Raw genomic sequence first — 23,975 nt, 5'->3', positions numbered from 1 at the left:
CTCTGAGTGAAATAAGAAGGGGAAGAGGAGAAGTAGGATCCACCAGCTGTGCAAGCTAGACCAGCCAAAACCACTTTCCCATACCCTGTATACTGCGGATGGCCCAAACTGAGTGTCCGGGCTCTCCCGTGCCAGTACCCACCTTGGCCAGCCGTGCCCGCTTGATGAGGTCGTTCAGCTTCCTTAGGGCTGCGTTGCGGGGAAGGCTCTGGATATCCCTGAACAGGTCCTGCTCCTCTGCCTCAAACAGCTTTCGGTTGTCAGGGATGAGCAACGGGTGGGACCAGAAGGAGCCAATGTAGACCCTGATGACCTCAGGAGTGTTGACAATCTTTCCCAGGGACCACATAAGGGCACCGTACACCCTCATCAACTGCTGGGTCTCTATTTGGTCAGCTTTGTTGAGAACAACTCTCATCTTGTCCTCGTGGTTCTTCAGGGCCTTGATGACCTCAGAGAATTCATCTGAGATGTCCAGCTTGTGCGCATCAAAAAGAAGAATGATGCGGTCGACCCGCTCTGCAAACCACTCCAGGACAGCAGCAAAGTCGTAACCTACAAGGGGTGGAGGAAGAGCAGAGAGACACACGCACAGGTGTAGCGAAGGCTGGTGGTCATACCTGCATCATGCTGTCTGAGGGTAAGCTCGCAGAGAGAAAGCTTTCCCCCGGCAGCTCAAGTAGCTTGATAAAGTGAACAAGAAACCTGATTCTTTGCCACAAAGAGGGTAGAGAGGGAAGTGCTCTTCATTATGAAACATCTAAGACTTGCACATTTAAGGAAGGTTCTCATCTTCTCCAGATTAAGAGATCACCCAGGAAGTCCTGAACTCATGCTACAAATGCTTCGTTCAAACGTACATCTTAGCAGTTTGCCTATGTTCAAACAGCTACTGCAGAAGTCTTGCACATAACAAGACAGGGACGTCTCATTTCTGAATTACTGGCCATCAGCAAAGCCTACAAATGCAGCAGAAAGCTAGATAATTAGTATTTGCATCCAGACTGGTTTGAGATTTGTATCTCTACTGCTTAATAACGCTCAGGTCTAGTCTAGTTGTGTGAGACTGTCCCATGCAATTCAAAGCCCAGGATGCAAATCACCTGCCATAGCTGAGTAATCATCCTCTCACATCTGCTGCATGTGCACGAAGCAAAATGAATTGTTTGCTTTGCTAAGTACTTGCTACTTAGGCAGCATTGCCATGAACAGCAGAGGTGGACTCCAACTAAACACACTAGTTTCAAATTTCATTACTTCAGAACTAAGGATAAAGGCATGATAAATAATGTGCGTATGTTTTAAAAATGACAGCAACAAAATAACCCTTTTTTCCTAGCTCTGTGGTGTTTCTTCATCTTTTTTAAAGCCTCATCATGAGATTGGTGCTCCCTCTCCACTCTTTTAAGTCTCTCCTATACTGTGCAAGACTTGGGGTTATCTGTGTTGCCAGAGTGCTGTCCTCATTAAAACACCCGTACTGGTTCTGCTTTGCAACACAGCTTTTTTCCTGGTGGGCAGGAATCATCAGGACAGATCACGTGCTATTTGCATTCAAATCCTTGAACATACTTTTTTCTTCTTAGCTTTCATGAATTAATGTGTAAGAATTAATTCACTGCCTTCCCCCTCCCTGTTTTTCTCCCTTTACCCTCTCATCCTTCCTAAAGCACAAGTGATGCATCCCGCTCTTTAGGTGAGGGCTATGGAAGGGAGGACTGCAGAGCTCTGATCCTGATTTTTGCCTTTTCCATCTTGTGACTTTAAGCAAATCAGGGTGAAACCCTGGCTCTGAAGTCAGGAGCAAAGCCCATGTGAACCTTTCTCTTCAGATACATAAATTCATGTTAGCTGTTTGCTACTAAGAACTTCTTTACGTGCTAGGTACTATTACTGGGCTGTGTTTTATCTCGGTCATAGTTCGCTCATAACAAACAAACAAAGGGGTGAAAGAAGACAAATGTGCTCTGGAATTTAAACAGCTTGCCCTGCTTTCTTCCATGGGATCCACAGAAATCAGAGAGCAGGAAGCCCCTGGCCTGTCACTCCATTACCATGCGGTGGTGTCTTCTCCAGCAGCCACAAGTGATACTGGTCCCCAGCTCTTCACTCACCTCACACTTGATGCTGAGAGCTTCAGATAATTCAGCTAATGTTACCTTTATGGGAGACCCACTCAACACTCAATAAATTATGTTTTTACATCCTGTCCAGTCCATGTGTCTGATCTCACACGTTCTCATGAATCAGACTTTATAGTTGAAATAAAGGTGGTTCTGCTTGCTTTCAGATGTCAGCAGTCTTCTAACCTTAGATATTTTGCCTGTAAGGAGCTCATCTCCGTGGGTCTAACTGCATAGCTGTTTTAAAGCTATCCTTATTTCTTTTCTAAATTGCACTAGGCCATGTTGGCAGCAGAACAGCATCAATACCAACACCTTATCTCACTTGGACTTGGTTCAGGCTCTAAGTTCTCCCTCTGAGGAGATCAATGGATTTGCAAGGGGGGAAAAAAACACTAACTTTGCTAAATGTTGGATGCACATCTGTACCTAATGGTCAGTTTGGCTTGGGCTGTGCTGGAAATCAGTGGCAGGATAGCTTATTCTGCATATGCAGCCATCTAGCTTGCTCTTTCACCACAGAAACAATTAGTGTGACTTTGTTCAGAGAAGTTGGTGCATTTAATCTGATGAAGTCTCCTTGACTGGGATGCTTTTTGTCAAGCTGGCATGTGTTTGAATTGCACCATGACTGCTTCTCCTAGCCTTTCCTTGGAAGATCAAAGGAGAAACTGAGTCATACTCTCTTGGGCACCTAGTGATGTTACAGTGATGTCCTGTCTCAGGTCAACATGGATGGCTTCCCTCCACCAAGAGTAACAACTGCTGCTCTTCAGGGTGTTTACCAGGGGCTGGGATGAGGTGGGGAAGGTGTCTGCACCTGACTCTCAGCACAGCTTTCAGTGATTCAGTAAAGGTAGGGAGCCCTCTGAAAAGAGGAAAGAAAAAGAAGTGGCATTGTAGTTTTGGTATTAGCTGAGGTCTGCCCGTTGATCTGCCTGGTTCTTGGGATTTGTCTAAAAGGATCTTTAGGTGCTTAGCTCCAGTGATCTGCTGACATTAAGATGTGTCAAGCCAAGATCTGCAGCAGCACTTCAGGCATCCGCTCTCTGAGTCTCTATTTCCTATCCACAGACAAAAATGTTGCTCTACCCAAGAGGAAAAGGAAATTAATATCTGCTGGGATCTTGGTATGTTCCTAGCTGCTACAGTAACATACAATGTGTGTAGAATGTCCTTGTAGACTTCATCAAATGTCTAGATGGATAGGCAGAGCACCTTTCTTTCCCAGCTTCTTTGTGTGTTTAGAGATAATCTGCTGACAGCTGTCCTGCACATCTCTATTACAACAGAACAAAGCCCTAAGAAGTAGCAAATATTGATGTTTCAGAGCAGTCACAACAGCATGGGCTGGCTTACATCCTGTGCTGGGAAAGAAACCTAATCCCCAGACACTCCTTGCATGTGTCCCACTTTTGGCACTTATGGGAATGTGTGAGGCCTTTCCTCTTGGTGCTAAGCAAGAAACTTCTCTCTGTGTGCAACTCTACTTACATGTAGTCTGACAAGAGGGAAGGGCAGGCGGGACGGACCTGTGTTTACAACCATCTACTTGGAGTCAACTCTCAGAGCTCTGTGATGGTATTTTCCCACACAGACAGCTGCCTAGGGAATTCCCACATGGGAAATTTGTAGGGCTGACTTTCTTGTTTTGCTTTTAGCATATAAAAGAACAGATTTGGAGCAGAGAAGCATTTGGATAGCAGGGAGACTGGGTATAAAACTCTAAGGGGAAGCAAGCTTTTAGTGAAGATATTTAAAAGTAAAGTTAAACTAATATTTTAATGTTTAGTTCAGAGGACTTTTCTATAGCATAGAGAACTCAGGATGTTTTGCCTGGCTGAAACCAGAGCTGGAACACCTGAAAATGCAAGGCTCATCCTGTAACTAAATTTAAGCATTATAGCCTCACTTCGTATTATTTTGTCCATTTTTTATGTTGCAGATTTGCAGGACCTGACTCTACATTCTTCTGGCAGTTTATTTCAGTGTGAGGTTAGACCAAGAACTCGTCTTGACCTACCGTCAAATTAGGAGTTTTCTGCCCGGAGTGTCCCTCTTGATTCGCAAAGTTGAGTTAATAACTCTGCGGATGCGTTATGTTTTTTTGTGCCCTATCTCGTTGTTGTAGAGCGTTGCTAAGGCCTCTCACAAAGGCAGCCAGATTTGGCAGTGTGTCACTGATGGGCGAAGCTATCCACATACCACAGCAGTTTATAGTGAAGTTAAATGGCATTTGGGAAGCCAACTGCTTGCCTAAGTTGCATAAATGCAGAAGAATTATTACAGGGATGTTCACACAAAATGTGAAGGGGAAAATTTTCTCTTCAGTAATTCCTGGTTGTTTGTGGTTACACTTCTGCTGTTGAAAACCAGACCTATTTAAACGTGCCTTAATATCGCTGATGTGGATTGTTTCACAACCTCCAGAGAAGGCTGTGAAGGAAGAACACATAAGGACATGAACAGAAAATGAATCCCATCTATGCAGTGCTAGAAGAAATGGGCAAGATGACCGTACCATTTCCTTCCATCAGATATTCTTTCACGGGGGTAGATTTCATTCTGGCAGCATGAGAAGGATTCAACAGATTTAACACAAAGCTGACAAGTCAGATGACTGCCAGTAGATTCATCCTGTAGAGGAAGCGATTTTCTTGCAGACACCCTGACACCTAGACGCTGCAAGGCAGACTGTGGCTTTATGAATACTTGTCTGTGTGCTGCTGGAATACCTGGCAGCAAGTATTTAACTAAGATACGGCAGGATTATGCAATTACTTTTCTGTCAAGTCAGACAAAGAATGACACAGTCTTTACGTTGACTCTGTGCAGACAAATGATACCAGACCCAGCATCAAACCTGCCTGCCTGTAACATTTTAAAGCCATTTAAACCAGCAATGAGTGCTCATGTAGTAGCTCAGCATTGCTTTTGGCTGATGGTAAGCACACCACTGAATTGCCTGTCTCGTGGAACTATGGGCACAGACCCTGTGGTGGAGGTCAGGTGGGATGGAAGGAGGAAAGTAAGATGAAGAAATGCTGAAAAACACAAAGCTGCTTTTTTAAACTGTGCCACTGCTGTTAGCAACTTACCTCATTCCTGGTGAGTTTAGTCCCTGGGAGCTCCCTTCGTACTATCCACCTAAATCTGGGGTGTTCCAGAGACTGAAAGCCCACTAGATCACAGCCCTCAAGACAATGTGATGGTCAGGTGGAGGAAATAAAGGGAGGAAAGGAGGAGGAAGGGCTACACGAAGTGAGTAGGACACACAAAGTGAGTGGGAAGCAAGGCAGGGGTGGCTGTTGTGAGGCTCAGGGAGGGATGGTACAGGTGTGGGTGACAGAAACCGAAGCAGGGGAGAGTAGAGAATAGGGATTTGGTTTCTGTCAAGGTGAGGAGCTGGTGAAACCAGCAAGGAATGGATTAGAAAGGACGATGAAAAGCAAGGGATGAATGTTGCATTTATCTCACTGCAGCTCATCCTAAAGCATCTTTGTGAAAAAGCTGCTTCCTTTCTGGGAGTGGCTGCCTTCCAACGGGATATAAAGAGATTTGTGTAACGCGTGTCTGTGGGTGTGTTGGGAAGTAGAAATTCCACAGGATGAGAATACTTCTATGAGCGATATGTCATAATTTCTAGAGCAGGTTTCTAGAGCTTGCTGATTAATTCTGCCTTTGCCTATACCTGAAGAAATCATCTGTCTTAGAGCTGGTGACTCACAGCAATAGGAGCTGCATCCTCCTGTCAGGGCTCTGCACGTCCTCTCCCTCAGTACCAAGAATTAGTGGAAATGTTACATCCATTTCGGAGGCTTAAAGGTTTCCAAAGCAAAAGTAAAGGGACTCAGCTCTCCACAGCAAATCTGCATAATGTTCTCAGCTAGGAAATGTGGGCTGGTGTCAAATTTCTAATGCTAACATTTACATTAATAAGTGGAGTGGCATACCAGGGACTTTGGCTTTCATGTTGTTTAGAGCAATGGTTTCAAGGTTGAGAAGAGACGAGGAGACTGACGAGGCTCCTGCTTTATGTCAGTGCAAGCTACATGAAATCTATCTCACTAGACAAGTTCAATTCAGGTGGACTAAAACTGATGAAAACATTGTCCAGAGCCAAGACTTCTTACAACTGTAAGCTTCTGTGTACACACAACAGAACTCTTCCCCTTTATCCATTACTCGTTTGTATCTTTGTTATTTCATGGAATGCTAGGGATTGGAAGGGACCCTGAGAGATCATCTAGTCCAATCCCCCTGCTGGAGCAGGAACACAATTTGTGACAGATGGACTGAGCATCTCATGGCATCTAGGCCAATCCTCAAAACAGCCCACAGCCAGATTTTGACACCTCAGGAGGTATCTGAATCCAGGCTAGGTTTTCCAGAGATACCAATTGTCCAGAGCAGTGCTGATGCACAGACTATAATGAAAAACCTCATGGAATTCTGTCTGTGTCCAAACACAAAGTGAGTTCTCAGGACACTGCAAGTGTACGTGATGTGCAGAAATGATGCAAACTGAGATACTGATGGGCATGACCCTCCTTCCTTAATAAAGGAGATCCTTAGGGAATGTCTGGAGTGCACAAGGGGCAGACAATAAAATGTACAAATTCAACAGTTCTAAAAAAATCAAACTTTTTTGGTTTAAAAATAAAAAAAGAGGACTTGCCAGATATTAACAGGAGTTAAAAGAAACAATAAATAAATAACATAGACCTTTCTATTTCCACGACTAAATACTTAATCTCATTTCTTTTGCATTATTTTTTTCTTCCAGTTCTGGAAATGCAAAACAAAGCAGTATTTCCACCCTAAATCATGAGGACAGCTCCTCTCTCTCCACATCTCCCTCAGACAAAATGAACTCGGTCTCCTCAAAAAAAACACATATATATAGTCTTGAGTTTTTGTTTGCATCCTGCTTTCAGGTTAGATGAGTTAGTCATGCTCGTGGCTTCAGATATTTCTACAAATAAAAAGGGACAGATGCGTGCAGGTTTTCCTTACATTTTTGTCTTTACAGGAAGCCCAGAGCTATGTCACTGTACAACTATGTGACTGCCTTTCAGTGGGACAGCGTGTGTGTGAGACTATGCTAAAGTCTGGGAAGTTGGCAGCGTGGCTGCTGTGCTGTAGTCATGGAAGTGGACTGCGAGGCCACAACTGATCACGCTGCACTTTCACCCTCCTGGGTGGAGTGAAACACAAATAATCACAGGGGACTGTTATAGCAAATGCTTGAAATGCCTCCTTTTTAGATGCTTTCAGGGTATATCATGCTGTTCCCAGAACACGTGACAAAACTCTAAGGTCTTATCTAACAAACTTAATTTCCTTCTACCCAGCTGGTTGACCAAAGCCAGTTGATGTGATCTTACTGGATTTCAGTGAAGTATTTGATACTGTCTCTCACAGTATCCTTCTGGACAAAATGACCAGACTATAATTAGATAAAAGCATAATAAGATGGGTGAACAGTTGGCTGACGGGTCGGGCCCAGAGGGTTCTTGTAAATGGGGTTACATCAGGCTGGTGACTTGTCACTAGTGGGGCTCCCCAGGGCTCCATTTCAGGACCAGCCCTCTTCAGTGTTTTCATAACCGATTTGGATGAAGGACTTGAGGGTTTTTTGAGCAAGTTTGTGGATACCAAACTGGGTGGAGTTACTGACTGTCAAGGGTGGGGAGGCCTTGCAGAGAGATCTGGACAAATTAAGAGAGCTGAGCTGGGCAATCACCAACAATATGAAGTTTATGAAGAGCAAGTGCTGGATTCTGCACCTGGGAAGGGGCAACCCTGGTTATACGTACAGACTGGGGGATGTGATGCTGGAGAGCAGCCCCACAGAAAAGGATCTGGAGGTTTTGGTCGGCAGCAAGCTGAACACGAGCCAGCAGTGTGCCCTGGCAGCCAGGATGGCCAGCTGTACCCTGGGGTGCATCAAGCACGGCACTGCTGTCAGTAGAGGGATGGGATTGTCCCACTCTGCTCTGTGCTGATGCGGCCTCACCTCAAGTACTGTGTGCAGTTCTGGGCACCACAGGATAAGAAAGATATAAAACCATTGGAGAGCATCCAGAGGAGGGCTACAAATATAGTGAAGGGTCTAGAGAGCAAGACACGTGAGGAGTGGCTGAAGTCACTTGGATCGTTCAGCCTGGAGGAAAGGAGACTGAGGGGAGGCCTCATGGTGGTCTACAGCTTCCTCACGGGGGGAGCGGAGGGGCAGGTGCTGAGCTCTGCTCCCTGATGACCAGCAACAGGACCGAGGGAATGGCTTGAAGCCACAACAGGGGAAGTTCAGGCTGTGTATCAGGAAAAGGTTCTTAACCAAGAGGGTGGGCAGGCGCTGGGACAGGTTCCCCAGGGAAGTGGTTACGGCACCAAGCCTGACAGAGTTCAAGAAGCATTTGGACAACGCTCTCACACACATGATCTGATTTTTTTTTTTTTTTGTGGTCCTTTGGGTACCCAGGAGTCAGACTTGATGATCCTTGTGGGTCCCTTCCAACTTGGAGGTTCTATGGGTCTATCGGACCCTAAACGTTTAATGAAGTGGGAGAACATCATTCTATGATAACATCAGTTCTCTTGGTGCTTGCTTTCTCTTCCAACTATGGCTGTTCAAAACACAGTCTGAGAGCTCTGCGATTGCCCAAGACTGTTTGTTATTCGTTTACATTTTTCCTTTCACTGTCAGGCTGGTAACTGAATATCCCAGAGTGAAGCTACTGGTAATCGGGAATTCTTCCTTCCCAAGAGGGAGAACGAGGCTAGTATGTTTTCCCTTGGCTATGGGAAGCCTGGGCTGCATCACAGTCAGCAGATGGAACTGGGTGGAGGGCTGGAAAAAGGCTGGAATAGGCTGGAAAAAACATGCCCTAATGAGAAAGACTTGAGGGTGTTGGTGGATGAGAAGCTCAACGTGAGCCAGCAATGTGCGCTTGCAGCCCACAAAGCCAACCATATCCTGGGCTGCATCAAAAAGGAGTGGCCAGCAGGTTGAGGGAGGCGATTCTCCCCCTCTGCTCTGCCCTCATAACACCCAGCCTGGAGTACTGCATTTAGCTCTGGGGCCCCCAGCACAAGAAAGACATTGAAGTATTAGAACAAATCAAGAAGAGGGCCAGAAAGATGATCAAGGGACTGGAGCACCTCTCCTGTGAAGACAGCCTGAAGGAGTTGGGATTGTTCAGCCTGGAGAAGAAAAAGCTCCAGGGAGACCAGGAACTTTTCAATAACTAAAAAGGGAATATTTGTCAGCGGGTCCTAGTGATAAGACAAAGGGGAATGGCGTTAAACTAAAAAAGGGTAGATTTCAGATTAGACATTAGGAAGAAGTTCTTTAATGTAAGGGTGGTGAGGTTCTGGAACGGGTTGCCCAGAGAAACTGTGGATGGCTTGGATCCCTGGAAGTGCTCAAGGCCAGGCTGGATGGGGCTCTGACCAACCTGGTCTAGTAGTAGGTTTCCCTGTCCACGGCAGGGGGATTGGAGTTAGATGATTTTTAAGGTCCCTTCCAACCCAAATCATTCCTTGATTCTATGAAAGAAAGCTGCTGGGGAATGCCACTGACAGTCCTCATCGCTTGACTGTGACCTTGTGCTCACTGCTAATAACGCAGGAAAGGGAGGAGGTGACAAACAGCGGGTGAAGATGAAGTGTTCAGCATGTATTCAGGAAGTATGACCCTCAAACAGGGATCAAATACTATTTGGCAATGGCATTGTTTAACTTGGCGGACTTGGACCTGCTTAGCTCAGGGCATGTGTAGGTCAGGACTGATGGTTAGCAGAGTTTGTGAAGCTCCTTGCCCAGGGATGCACTGCTACTGAAGTGCCTGAGCTGCTGTTACCAGGTGGCTCAGTTAGCACAGCAAACTGCACGAGATGATGAATTATGAGTAAGTCCTAGCTCCTGTCTTGGCTCTGCTGTACTGAATGACCTGAGGTCCTCCCCTTTGTCCTCACTTATTTCAGTACCGTTCCTCCCTTTCTCATCTTCCATCCCAGCAGGATGGTGAGGGCTCATCATGTGACACCTGAACAGTGCTTTGCAAACGGATAGCATCTGTGCTGTTACCAAAATCGTCCAAGTAACCCAGGCTCTGTTGCATTGGTACCTACAACTCTCTCTCCTATGAGAAATTCCACAGCCTGCTGTTGCCTTATGCTCTGCTGCAGACCATAAATGAAACAACCAACTAAAAAGGGACCTGGAGTGAGGGACAGGGCAATCTGATGACATTCTGTATGTGAACGAAGTACGTGATAAAGACTAGAGGAGAAATGGTTGCTCTCTAGGCAAGGTGAGTACAGAAGCAGTGATGGGGAGGATGCTTTGAGCAATGACATCCTGGGAATACTTCTCACCAGGCTTGTAAATGTAAATCTGTGTATCCTAGGATCTAGCTATTGTACCCACGGTACCATGGGTGCCTCTCACAAAGGATTGTACAAGTCACAGGAGCAGTGCAGGCAGCTCCTTGGCTACACCTTTTTACCAGAATCTGAGTGCAGCAAAAGCTGCGTCGATGCTGGTGATCTCATTGCGTGTGCTGGAGATGTGGATTTCAGATGACAGCTTGCATCCCCCTTCACTGCTTGACAGGCCCAGACCTGCAAGTCTGCTCGCAGGAAACAACACGGGCTGCTCCGTGTGGGGAAGATGGCACATATGATCACGTAGTGCTGTCCTGGAAGAGAGCCAGGGCAGAGTTCTGCTTCTGCCTTACGTGGCTTTCCTTGGAGGAAAGTTTGCCATCCGTTTGCAAAGCCCAGCAGCTGGCTGGACGAAGCTGCCTGCTGCTAGCTCCAACACTGGCGCTCAGTGCTGCCTGCCCACTGGGGAAGGCACTGCATTTATCTGTCACGGTAATTTTTACTACAGCAAACAGGCAGTGAAGTTAAGTCAGCGTAGTCCAAACTGACGAGGAGCTTCAGAACCTGGCCTTGGCCTCTGAGTCATTCCTGGAAAGACAGTTTCCTTGCTCCTGGTCCCTGAAGCATGGACGCAACAGGGCACATGATGAGCCCTGATGGATTGCTAAGCTGGCACTGTATAGATTAATTAATGTTCTTAATAGGAAAAGAGACAGACTTCTGACGTTCCCATCGAGAGGAATTTCCTATTTTTAGACATGCTGCTGGTTCACATGGGATGGGCAGGGCAGGAATGCCTGCCATATCTTCTGTATTTGTACTTTCCCTCTCAAATTTATGACAGAAAGCTGCTTTGCTACCCCTTCCCTTCCCTGATTCTCACTGGCACTCTGATCTGAGGGTCTTAAAACATACATCCTACTGGCAAATAATGGGGGGAGCAGAGCTACCCTCCTCCCAACAGTTAAGGAACTGGGAGGTCTCTTGGGAAATCTCTCCCAGGTTTTGCGACATTCCCAAATGAAATCTGAGCAGGCTGGAAGGTAGAGAAGGGCAGAAGCATTTTGTTGCATCAGCAGTTTTTGGCACCGTCTTGTTTTCTGTCTAGAAAATGCATTATTGCTCTGTCTGCCTCCGAAACCAATCTGCTGATCAGGGCAGCTGGCTTGCAAGCCTAGTGGCAAATGCACCAGCCTCACCACTTTCTGTTTCTCTGCCATGACAGGCAGAAGGCGAGCACTCCCTTTCAAACACTGGCTTCCTTGAGAAAAGCTTAAGCTAATCCCTGGCAACAGCCCTTCCTAAATTTAAGCACCTCAGCCCTCTTCTGACTTTCTGCTCCCTGGGCTGGATCCCCTGCAGACAGAAATCAGTGGAGCTCTCCCAGCTTCAACAACGTTATGTTGATCTAAACCGGATGAGGAGCTTGTCCTCTAGCTATTGGAAAGCCACCCGATGTGGCCCACGGAACCAGCTTCGGGCTGTCCTGGCTATGTGTGAGGGTGCAGTGAGATCCCACCTAACCTGTACTTTGGGCTGCTCCCAGATGCTCAGGGAGGTGTTTGTTGCCCTGGGTCAAAGTGCACCACCCGTAACTTTCCTAACAGCACACAACTGCGTACCAGCTGTGTTCTGGCACTGCTGGTATTTACTGGTGTAGCCACAGGAATGGGACACCAAGGCAGCAGTTGTGTTTTGTTTTTCTTAAAGAAAATGAACAAAAGTGGTTTTTCCTAAGCAAGTTTTCATCACAATAATAGTTCCAGAGAGAACTGTGCGCTTTCTGTAGCTTTTTTTTTTTTTTTGACTGAAAAATGTTTATACCATATAAACTTTGATTATCTCTGCTTTGAAACATTTTCTGTTGAAGGGAAGAATGCTTACATACCTCTGATGAAGGTGTGCGCATCTTGCTACCTTCTGACTGTCTGGAAGGAATTCATGATCTCCTAGCAGTGCTAAGACCCATGTTGGAAAAGCTTAATGTGAGTCTTAACTAACTCTAACTATCTTTTATAGCTTTATTGATGCTTCTTTAGTTGAGCTCCCTACGGTGGAAGATCCCAGTAAAATGAACAAGGGCTGGCTCTGTACAAGGTAGTTCCTTGATTAAAGAGAAAAGGAAGTTTCCAAGAGCAATTTCAATGCACAAGTGAGTTATAAAACTGAATCAACAGAAATCTTATGGGACAGAACACTGAGATACGGGAAAGGCTTCAGTACTTTTGAGTAGCGCCTGTGCTGCTGAAACTTAATTGTGCATTGCTAATAGGCAGTGTGAGTGAGAACTGATCTCCTCAAACTCAAACGTGTGTGTCGTCATCATGTTTTCACTACTTTTGGCTTCCTTCCACTAAAATGCTGTACAGTTATCAGGTTTATCTCAGGAACCTGTGAGAAATGTGAGCTATGCCACCATCATCCTACAGAGTAAGGAAATGACTGCGAACAGTAGGTTCAAAGTATGGAGATGTTGCCCACTTCAGAGGGTCACCCTGAGCCATTTAGGAACTTGGAGCTAGTCATTAGTATTAGTATAAAAATATAATTTAGTATCCCCACTATTTCCAGATTTGCAACTGCAACAAGGAATGTGAGTGCCAGCTTAGCCCTTATCCAGTCCAGCACTACATTCAGGAAGCGTGGGCACTGTAAGAAACCTGCGAGGCCGATTGGAAAGAAATCAGGTTGATTGCCATGCAAGCCTTGCCTAGGGCTCATCAATAGGTCGCTGAAAGCAATTGCTTCTGCGAAGTAGACAGGTATTATTTGACACTTTCTGATGGAAATCTGTTCTACTAGGGAATACCAAAGAGATATAAGTATTGCTGACACTGTCAGCAACCTTACCTAATAGCATTTAAATTCTCTGTGGCAGATAGCAAATTAAGTTCGAAGGAACATCAGTAGTCATGGCATCTCTCTGAGAGGCCCCGACTGTTGTTTCTGCCTAGAATTTGTACAGCTTCAGAGGAAACCCACATAGTCCATTCAATTTTAACTACCGTGATTTGGAAAAGAACTGAACTTGGGACTTACCTCTGCTAATCCTCTGCTTTTCTCCAGAAAGGATTCCCGGTGTATCAATGACACTGATGCTCTCTAACACAGGGTTAGGTAGCTGGGCACATACAAACCTGTGCAAAAATAATTCGGTTTAAAATAAAACCAAAAAAGTACTCGTGATGCATTGAACATTACAGGCAACATGGGACAATCCAGGCTCTGATCTCACAAGTCTTCAGTTAGAATTAGTCTTGATTTAAATAAATGAAAGAGCTGCCAGAACTGAGCACTTTCTCTGATTATTTTGGCTTTTCTGGAACATGAGTCTCTGTCATGACCTATGATATGAGTCATTTTTTCTATGTCCCCAAAATTGTGAGAAAAATAATTCAGAAATCCACTTTTGTTTTTTTTCTGTTCATATTTTAGCAAGAAGTGGTATTTCATTTTCTTCATTCTGCTGCAGGGACGTGAACTCAAATGAATTGAAATAACTCATTTAAATAAATCAAAGTTGTAGGGTTTTTTTAATCTACTTTTAAATCTGGTCTTAGAATGCGTGCTATTCTTGCACCATGGAAGCCCTAAAGTCTGAGCAACATGAGATCTCAGAAACCTTAGTCTGTCTTCCTGCTTCAAAGCAGATGTTTGTCTGAAGTGTTTGTCAAACCCATGATGCAGATTCAACAGCCTTTGCTGGGACTCTACTCCATTTCTTAATTATCATTACAGCAAAATCTTTTTCTTAATGTCTAATCTAAATCTCCCATGCTGCAATGCATTTTAGTCTCAAACACAGTAGACAAGGTTTATTTTTCCCCTCTTGCAGCAACATATACCTATTGTTATTGCATCTCCCCTCAGCCTTTCCTCTAAAGAAAACCAGACTCTTTTCCATCTCTTTCAGTTCCCTGTAGCTGCCCTTCTAGTTCATTTTCCAAGTCACAGAAGGCCTTTGCAGCTTTCCTTCAGATTCTTCTCAAGTTGTTCCACATACATCTTCTGGCACGATGTGGTACTCCAGCTGTGGCCTGGCCAGTAGTGACCAGATTGGATGAATTGCTCCTTCTCTCTTACATAAGACATTTCTGTTTGTATGTCTCAGGAAGGTATTTACTTCTCTCACAGAAGTATGACACTGTTGACTCACACTAGGTTTGTAATTCACTCACTCGTCTCCCCTCCACAGCTCCATTTCTGTGCAATTCCTCTTCACCTAGTTGTTCACCATCTTATGCCTACACAAATCCCTAGCTGAGAAGAGCACTTTGTGCTTATTCTTAGAGGGCTGCAGCTCATCTCTTTCAGTCATTGCTAACAGCAAAAACATACCTGCTCGCATGGCTCCTGGTTGCATTTTGTGGACAGCCTTTTTGTGACAGCATTCCGAGCAGCTATAAATATACGTGTGTCTATGTATGTATGTATATTAATAGGCTGGTGTAACACTGAGGCATAAAAAATGGTGCTGTGGGAGGAAGCAGAACCACAGAAGGACCGGAGTTGACATAATGGCCACTAGATGAGTCAAGGCAGCCAGAGCCTCTGCTGGTTTCTGATGAAATCCCTGCAGCAGTGAACTCCTCCACAACCTCACCCCAATTTTTTCCACTTGTAGGACTCTAAGATCATTTTGACAAGAATGAATCCTTGTGGGTCAGAGAAGTGCCTTCATTCCTACACTATCGGATATTTCAGTGCAAATATTTCAGCCTCTTTCCACCATCCACAGCTTGACAGGTGGCAACAGGGAGCATCTTTGCACCTTGTGTAGAAAAGGGGGCTGGCTTAGTTCTCCTGATAGGTGCCAGCCTTAGCAGAGAACAAAGGCTCCAGAGGTCACAGGCAAGGGGATCTTCCATAGGTTTCTCTAGGGAAAGTTCTCCACAGGAAACTGCAGATAGAAGGTCAGAAGCTAGCTTAAGAAGTGCATTCTGGCTCTGTTGGCAATGTTCTTAAGGATGCTGTCTTCCAGCTGTCCCCACAGAACTGCAGATACCTCAGGGAGCATGACCCAATTCTGTCCTGGACCGCACTAAGGGATGCATGTGGTGCCAAACTGTCCTTTCATTACCCCTACAGGCAGAGTATGGGAGTGAGGAGGAATTGTTATCCATGATGTCTCCTGTTGCAGACAACAAAAAAGCAGAAACAACTCTACCTTAGCTCCCTAAGACAGACAACGAGGGTTGGGAATAATTTTGCAACCATCAACCAAGCCAACATGATACCAAAGCAATGGCTGGTATCCCTGATTTTCTCTGATGGGACCCCTCCAAAGCTGGGATACTGCCAGCACAGCTGGAGTGAGGAGAACAAGCCCTTCTCTCAATGCCTAGGAAGCACCTGGGGCAAGAAGAGGGGGGAAAGGAAACAGGGTCAGAGCATGGTACTGCAGAGCTGTCTCTTTTCATCTCAAGACAGCTTGTCAGCCCCATCTCTGCACAGAAATCATTACACCATTCTTTTTCTGTCTGCAGAAAAGGGGTTAATTAGCTGTCATGGCTACTCTCCACATTGCTAGCAGGACTGCACTTCAGCTGCTGCTGAATCCCTGCTGCGCCCCTCTGCCCTGCCGTCCTCACGTGGAGAAGGAGGAGCAGGAGGAGAGAGCGATAGCACAGCATGATGCAGCGAACTAGGCTAACAGATACATAGCAACACCAGAGATCCCTTGTTGTATTAGGAGCAAACTGCATTCAGGATGTGTCCATCAATCCAGGTGTGCTTGCTTTTTGCACTCCATGCCTGACCTCATTACTCCTGAGGTTGCTTCTCTTCTGCAGTGAACTGTCGGCCAGGTACACGTGTTCCAGGCCTTGCAAGATGTTGAAAACTGCTGAAAATCTGTCTAGTGAAGGACCATGTTGTAGTATTTGAGCCTGTGTTGTGATCAGATATTGCTTCTACGGGCAGTGAGGCTCTCTGCATGGCAGTAACTCCAGCTAGGTCCCTCTTCTCTCATCAAGCTTCTCCCCAGGTCTCTCTGCAGGCCCATGCCCTTGCCTGCCTCTCTGCAGCCTACGCTGGCATTCCTGTGGTTAGAGTTGGTAGGGGACGAGGCACTCTCTGGACAGACACTCCCAAAGCCTGGAAGTCAGAAAAGGAGTCCAAGCCCAGCTTTCTTGGTCATTTGGCTGAACAGTTGGCCGTGTCTCCCACCCTGTGCTAGCAGGGAAGGCGCCAGTGACAGGTGTAGTCAGTCTGTTCCCATTTCCCTGCTGTAGCACAGGCTGTGCTCCCCTAGGACATGGGTGTGTGCTGCTGACTTCCTGCAAGGCCTAGATCCAAAATTGGATGGTTGGGTGAGGTCTAGGGAAGGGAAAGGTTAGATTCCTGATGTTGTGGAGCTACTGGTCAAAGCCCCTGGACAGTTTCCTGTAGGAAAGAAGCACCTTCAGAGCTGTTACCAAAATATACGTAGGTTACATGTATATGGCCTCAGAATGCAGAGACATTCAAGTAATTATGAAAGAAATGCAAGAAAGCAAAGATGTGCGTGTTGTACCAGTTCCACTCTACCGACTTCACTGGCTGGGTCTGGTTGGACTCTTTAGCTTCAAGGAACTGAACTGACTGCAGAACAGAAGCAGCTAGGAATATAAGAACAAGGGACAGTGAAATGTAATGGAGAGTATTTACCTCTGGACTCCTACAGCATGAACGTGACAGGCTGGGCTTTATTCTTTGTTTTGTTTGTTCAGCTAAAATGAAGTTTTGGCCCACTTTTTTAATCTGCCCTTCAGTGAGTGACTGATGCATGCCTGGTAGGACTGGGATGGCTTTGTAATTGCCACGTGGATGGGGAAAAAGAAGAGGCAGAAGAAGAGTGTAATGCCTTACCCGTTTAAATTGCTAGCTATGCTGCTCGTTAAGTTTTAGCCATATACTCCAGAGCAAGTTTTTGATTACTGACCTGTTCAAAAAGGCATTGCCAAAGGCATTGAGTTTCCTGAATGGTTTTTTAGGATCCACCACCAGTGCATTTCCAGGAACAATTCCTTCCACATCTCCTTGCATAACCGCTATAAAGGAGTCAGTTGTAGGCTCTGGTCCAATCCTCATTCCTGGGAAATCCTGCTCCAGCAGGTACCTGTAGGTGAAAAAAAAACAAGGTGTGAGCATGACACGAGATCTGCCTAAGTCCTAATTGAGTTGTCCTGAAGATCCCAGTGAGATTACGTAGCTAAAGAGTATAGATCCTTTCAAGAATATTTTTAGCACTGTCACTGATTTTTTTGATAGGTGTCACAGTAGCTTTTCTACTTGGAATCTCCACTTTTAAAGCTTTTACATTTCAGGAGGATTAAAACTTATGAGAAGATTACAGCTGCTGGCAAGGGATTCTCATCATGTTTAATCGTTTTGTGTAGTTTAATCTTCAAGACATTTAGAACAAACTTAGCTTAGTGAGGTAAAAACAGCAGTTCACTGCTATCAGAGAGTTAATCCTGAAACCTTACTGGCCTTTGGTGCCGATATTACTTCACTGCTGCTCATTTCAGCAGAAAACTCATCCAACTGATGTGCTTAGCCCCCAGTCCAAATCAGTCACTCAAAGGCCAGCTTCTCCTCTACTTGGCTGTTGAAGTCTCCACTCCTTCCTGCACACTCCTGTAGCACAGCTCAGATTTGCTATACAGAAAAAGGAAGTCTGGGGAAAATGTACAGCCTGCTGCTGGATGGGGCAGGCGTGCTGGTGATACAGGATAAGAGAAGGCAGAGTTGCTGAATGCCTTTTTTCTGCAGTCTTTAGTGATAAGACCAGCCCTGGGATGGTGTTGGATCACCTGGCCTGCTGACAAGCTCTGGATTGTTACCTGTGGAATGTGTGACTACCAGGCTGTAAGAGTTAGTGTTGCTTGTTGACATCAGATAGCCTCTTCTCTCTGTTAGCCTCTTCCTCTTCTGTTACTTTAACCTCATTTTTATGATGAGCCAGAAAGGTAAACACAAAACTGAAAGTGATGTTAAAAGCGGTTCTGGGGGAGGGGAAAAAGGAGAGGAAGGGAAGGAGTGGTGATTCTTGACAACTGAGATCAGCATATGCAACAGTCAGCACTGGTTCACTCACCTGAGTCTTATCAAAGTTCCTACGTGAGGGACTACAGGACCTCTGCTCTGGCTTTGTACTTTGCTTTTGGTCTAATCTTAAGAGTGATATACAGGTGAGCATTCACCTTACCTATAACAATGAATCTTTTGAGTTCTCTCCTTGCAAATATTAGAAATAAAAGAAGCAGGTAGTAATAACAAGCATCAAGTGCAACAAGTAAGGTGCATTTGAAAAACACCTTACTCCATGTGACAGGTCTCAGCCTTGCTGAGACAGTAACCCACTTATTTTATAGGGGTTTGAGATGCACGTGCAATGACACAGCTTTTGAGCAACAGGGAAAAAAAAAAAAAAAGCCTGGGGTTTTTGTTTGTCACTTACAGACAAGGCTTCTGAGAAAACCCAAGCAAAAGTGCCGTATATAACAGTCCTTATCCAGCCAGGCTGACTGAAAGAATTTTATCACAGCTCCACTGAGCTCATGTTTCAAAGCATTTATTTCTTGTATACAACAAAACAAATCTCAGCAAACATCTCAAACTATGAGAAAATGTTAATTGACTAAATGTGCAGCAAGCAACATGAAATCAGAGATAAAGATTGGCACTGTCTGGTATCACAGCCTCTGTTTGAAGTCAAGCTTCTCTGGGGGTTTGGGTACATTGTGCAGGAGGGCGTCTGCGGCACTCAGCCTCATTGTACAGCAGTCAAACACAAGGGAATTATTGACACTTGTCTGGGGAGGGGGAGGCAAGCTGCTGCTAGGCAGTGACAGAGGCTGCCTCTGCTAACAGAAGAGCTGAAGAACACGTGATTGTTCCATTTGTGGGGTTCCTGGGAGAGGACAGCAAACAATGACTGTGGGAGACACCAAGTGAGAACAAGCAGCAGCTCCAGAGCAGTTTCCCCAGGCAGAGCAGCGTGCTTCACTCTGCGCTGGGTACGCCATCAGAGATCTGGGGAGCAACCTCTAACCAGGTTAGGAAGGTTGTGGAAAGCACCAGGCAGGAGGCAAGCATTTATTTACGGCCTATCTGCTTTTTGGAGAAGCATCTGGAGCCTGTATCTGATTAAGAGCATTGCTCTGCTTGCCCCCCTCTCAGAGCTGTCCCCGATCCTGCTGAGAAGGTCAAGGGGGAAGGGCGGAGAAGCTGCACAAGGGCTGACCCGGCATGGGGCATCCTTCCCACCAGGTTTGGAGTAATGTAGAGCAGTCGGGCTCTCCAGGCAGGAATGCCTCACAGGATGTGGGGGAGGGAGCCATTTGCTAGTGATGAGTCACGGAGGAGCCCTGCAGGATGCTGTGGCAGCAGAGGTGATGCATGCCGGAGAGGATGAGGAAAGGGAAGAAGGGGAGAGGGGGAGGAAGTGGCGAGAGCTGCCCGGTGGAGGCCAAGATGAAAGGTTCAGGGCCACGCAGGGAGGTGACAGAGCTGCCCAGTGCACACAGTGACAAGCAGGCCGGAGAGGCCAGGACATGTAAGCCATTAGCTGTACGGGAAAGGAGTGGCTACACTGCAACAGCAAACCACACTGACAGTCAGTAGAGCTCGGGCTGGCTTGTTTATTTTATTAACAGGATGGCTGGACAGAAGCCAGGATTATTTTTAGAGAAGATCACAGAATCTAAGTGAATTAGGGGAGTAATGTTCTGTCCTGCATTCCCATCCTCTTACAGGAAAGCTTAAGAGCAGAAACATTAGATGCAGGCTTCAGTGGCATCCTGCTGTCCCAAGGAAGTTAGCTGCGAGATGTTCCCAGGCAGAGGTGTGGCCCCGCTCCCAACACCCAGGCCTTCCAGAGCCCAGCCCTGCAGAAAGGACTTGGCTAAAAGGATGCTGACAGAAACGGGAGCAAGGAAAGGGGATATTGCAGTACGCAGGAGTGGAGAACTGTCAGTGTCACTCACGCTGCATCTCTCACACAGCAAAACAAGGCTCAGCTCCCCGGGTCTCTACAAGGAGAGAGCACAGCATTGTTTAGCCCGTGTGCTGGTCTCACTTCGCTGCCTCTGACCCACGCAGCTCACCTCCCTCCACCCCCTCAGCCTCCAGGAATGTTTCTCAGTGCCCTTGACTGCTTTGCTTCTGCCACTTCCTCCTGACAGGAGGGCAGCCTCACCACAAGAAACTGCACCTAGGTGCTCTCTCCAGAGAGGTTCTGGCTATTTATTGCCTCAGAAGCTTGTGTTTCTTCCCTGCTTTGCCTCAGACTCCACAGGAACAAAGGAATGAAACAAACCCATGTCTAGGATAGGTGAACAAAGCAATGTTTTTGTTTTAAAATGGTGCCCTGGGATTCAGGTGCAAATTGAGATTGAGTTCACTTCACAAGTGTTTAGCAGCACTAATCAAAACCTGTAAGTTGCATTGCAGTATGCACAGGATGCAAGAAAGGAAGGGACACATAGGGAAAGATGTTAAACGCCTCTCATCTGGACAACATTTTATGGAAGAGATGCTGAGAGATCATTTCGTGTTTCACCCTGGTACCAAGCCATACCGGCTGTTTCCCCTTTTACCTCCTCCTCCCTGCTCCTAGCCTTTAACTCCTACTCACCATCCCATGGTAACTCTGGATGCTAATCTGCTGTTTATCCCAGCTGCCTAATGACCAGCACCTGCAGGCTCATGCTGGAAGCCTATCACAAGCAGCACAGCTTTCTGGCACCTCCTGCCTTTGTTTGGCTGGGAACAGGCTGGAGTGGTGGGCCCTCACACTCCTCCTGCTGTCAGAGGCCCACGGGTTCTTCAACAGCTCAACTTTCACCTTCTTAAGCACAATTTTAAATAGAAAGAGCCTCCACCTTCCTGCAAATGGCTTGCTCATGGCCATTTTGCACTTCTGCAGAGCACCAGCTCCTGGTCACTTCTGCCTGACCGTAATCCCTGGGTAAACGCATCCCTATCTGTGCACAGAGGGGCTGGGAGACGAGGGCAGAGGCTGGCTGAAGGAAGGTTCCCAACAGCTTGCTGAGCAGAGAGCTGAGGGCTTTCTGCCTTCCCACAGAAGTGAGGGCTCAGCTTCTCCTTTTGCCTGGAACATGGTTTAAGCAGCCAGACTTCTGAAGAAAGCTTCAAAACGAGCCCAGGCTTACAGAGAAATGAACAGAAGGGGGCAAAGGCAGGGAGATTGCTAACAGCATGCAGGTGAGACTGCAGGGAAAAGCTGATGCTGGCAATCCAGAAAAGGATTTGGAAGGATGCTCTAGTTACACAGCCAGCAACCTCAGGAATGGATATGCAGCAGCCTCCTCACATTCAGGGAAATCTCTGCTCAGGAACATCATTAACTGGAAAGGCAGAAAGAGCCTTTCAAATGGGTTTGGTAACAAGTCACAGAACAAAGATTTAGGGTGGAACCAGACAGCTATGCTATACGAAACATTTTTTTCATTTTCAGAAGAGCAACTCCCTTTCCAACCACATGTCAAATGCTTCTGAGGGTCATTCACATTCCTTCATCATATACCTGAGCTGCTAACACGAGAAAGGCCTTGTCATTGCTAAATTTCATTTGTCATCTGCGTGTCTGACAACATAGCAGAAATGCATGCTTTTCTTGGTCCTGAGTGGTGCAATAAGTAACAGGAATATTACACAAAAACACCCTGCCGTTTCTCAAGGTCACTTCTGGAGGGGCACTGTCAATTTGATTCACTTCTCTCTAGAGCTCCTTCCTTCAGCGAGAAGTGCCGGCAGAACAATGGGACTCGCTGCTTGTGGCCTCCGTCCAGATTTACACTGGGGTAATTCCGGAGATTTCAACACAGCCACACCAGAGTTACGCTGGAATTTAACGCTAAGCCCATGAATCACGTAGGAAATGCAGACAGCACAGCTTCAGCTATGATCCCCAGAGAAAGGCTGCTGCAAGCTGAGCTAGAACTGTCTGAACAGAGATCCCAGCAACAAAGTCCAGCTGGAAAAGTTTAACCCTTTTACAGCTTTGTATCAGATCTGCTGCTGGCAATTCAGAGCGAACTTGCTGCTCCCACTATCGCAGCACATCAGGACACAGGTCTTTCCTCCACAGGCACATGCCCTAGCACACGTGCTTCTCCAGCTAGGATCCCCGTGCTGCCTCTGGGCACAGTACAGAAAGAGAAAGAAAGGAGAGACGCAGGCCAGTACAAACCCAAGAAGACACTTCAAGTTTTCCTAGGTGGTTGCCACAGTGCTTGGGCAGCAGGGAAGTTAGAAAAAAAAAAAGGTCCACAGGGGGATACCTTGACCTGAGCAATGACAGGGGTTCCCCTCTTTGGGGCTTTCCACAGCTTCACACTCTGAATGATGAAGAGGGCCTGAAGTGACTCATTTCCCCACAGCAATGCCCTGCCCTGGGCTACTTCTTGCCACCCTGACGTTTCACCAGGTGCCTCACCCACCCCGTCCTCACGAAGCAGAGCCGCTGAGGCTCCTGCAGGGGCAGCCTTCAGACCCCAAACTATCCACACGTTACCTGATGAAGGTGGTCTTCCCCGTGGAGTACTGCCCCACCAGCAGCACCATGGGCTTGTTGTCGAAGTCGGCATCCTCCAGGGCAGGCGAGTGGAACTCGTGGAACTTGTAGTGCTCCTCCAGGGGCAGCAGCTTGGTCTTGTAGAGCTTCTTCAGCCCCTCGCTCACCGTCTGGAACACCTCGGGGTCCTTCCTGCGCCGGTCGTCGGTGCCCAGCCAGCTGAACATCTTGGGGCCGCCCGAAGCCAGCTCCGCAGCGACAGCCGGGGCCGGGGCCGGGCAACGCAGGGCAGGGGGCGGTGCGAACGGGCTGCGGGCAGGCGTTACCCTCGCATAGCTCCCTCAGCAAGGCTCCAAGCGGCCGTTAGCGGCGGTTAACGGCTCGGCGGGGCCGCCGTTGGGCGCCGCTTCAGCCCTGCGCCAACGGCTGCCGGCGCGGGCATGCCGCGGGGACGGCGCCCTGTGAGGGGAGCGGCGCGCGGCGGGCGGCGGTTAAGGGGGGCGCCCGCCAGGAAATGGGCCGGCGCCGGAAGTCGGCCACTCCTGGCAAAGCGCCGCCCGTGCTCCCCCAGCGGGTGAAGCCGCGCTGGGCGGCGCCATGTTGAGGCGCTAAGGGGTGGGAGAGCCCCGCCGGGTGCAGCGCCCCCTGGTGGCGCCCCCCCCCCCCCCCCAGTGCAGCAGGGCGCTGCTGCCCGCCCGCCATTTTAGCCCTCGTCTCCCTCGCCTAGAAGCAAACGCCCGAGTGGGCAAACGTGACGGGGGAGCCGCTGTTTCTGAACCTGAATGTGTCCCTGCCGCCCACAGCAGCTCCCTCAGTGCGTGGCTTGGTCCTGAAGCACAGCACTTGCTCAGGCTGCCCATCAGCACGTTGTGTTCAGTCACTGTTAGCTGAGCTGCACCTTGCAGAGCTGGTGTCCAGCAGGGTGGCTGCCCTCTGATA

At 47.3% G+C, this 23,975-nt stretch overlaps 1 protein-coding gene across 1 annotated transcript in view; it reads right to left on the bottom strand.

Annotated features, from left to right (window-relative positions):
• EHD3 (EH domain containing 3) overlaps positions 1-23,540 on the bottom strand; it is a 28,151-nt gene extending 4,611 nt beyond the window's left edge. Inside the window, exons 1-4 of the mRNA XM_082756544.1 lie at positions 23,037-23,540; positions 17,436-17,612; positions 13,553-13,650; positions 143-555 (exon numbers count right to left, since the gene is read on the bottom strand). Coding sequence (XP_082612670.1) covers positions 143-555; positions 13,553-13,650; positions 17,436-17,612; positions 23,037-23,263 — 915 coding nt within the window. The 5' untranslated portion in view covers positions 23,264-23,540. The remainder of the gene's footprint in view (positions 1-142; positions 556-13,552; positions 13,651-17,435; positions 17,613-23,036) is intronic.
• Positions 23,541-23,975: the final 435 nt, after the last annotated feature.

Source organism: Aythya marila (genome assembly GCF_965140915.1).
Source record: "Aythya marila genome assembly, chromosome: 3".
NCBI classification, from domain to species: Eukaryota; Metazoa; Chordata; class Aves; order Anseriformes; family Anatidae; genus Aythya; species Aythya marila.
Note: the sequence above shows the minus strand (reverse complement) of the source record. Positions and strands in the feature narration are given on the sequence as shown.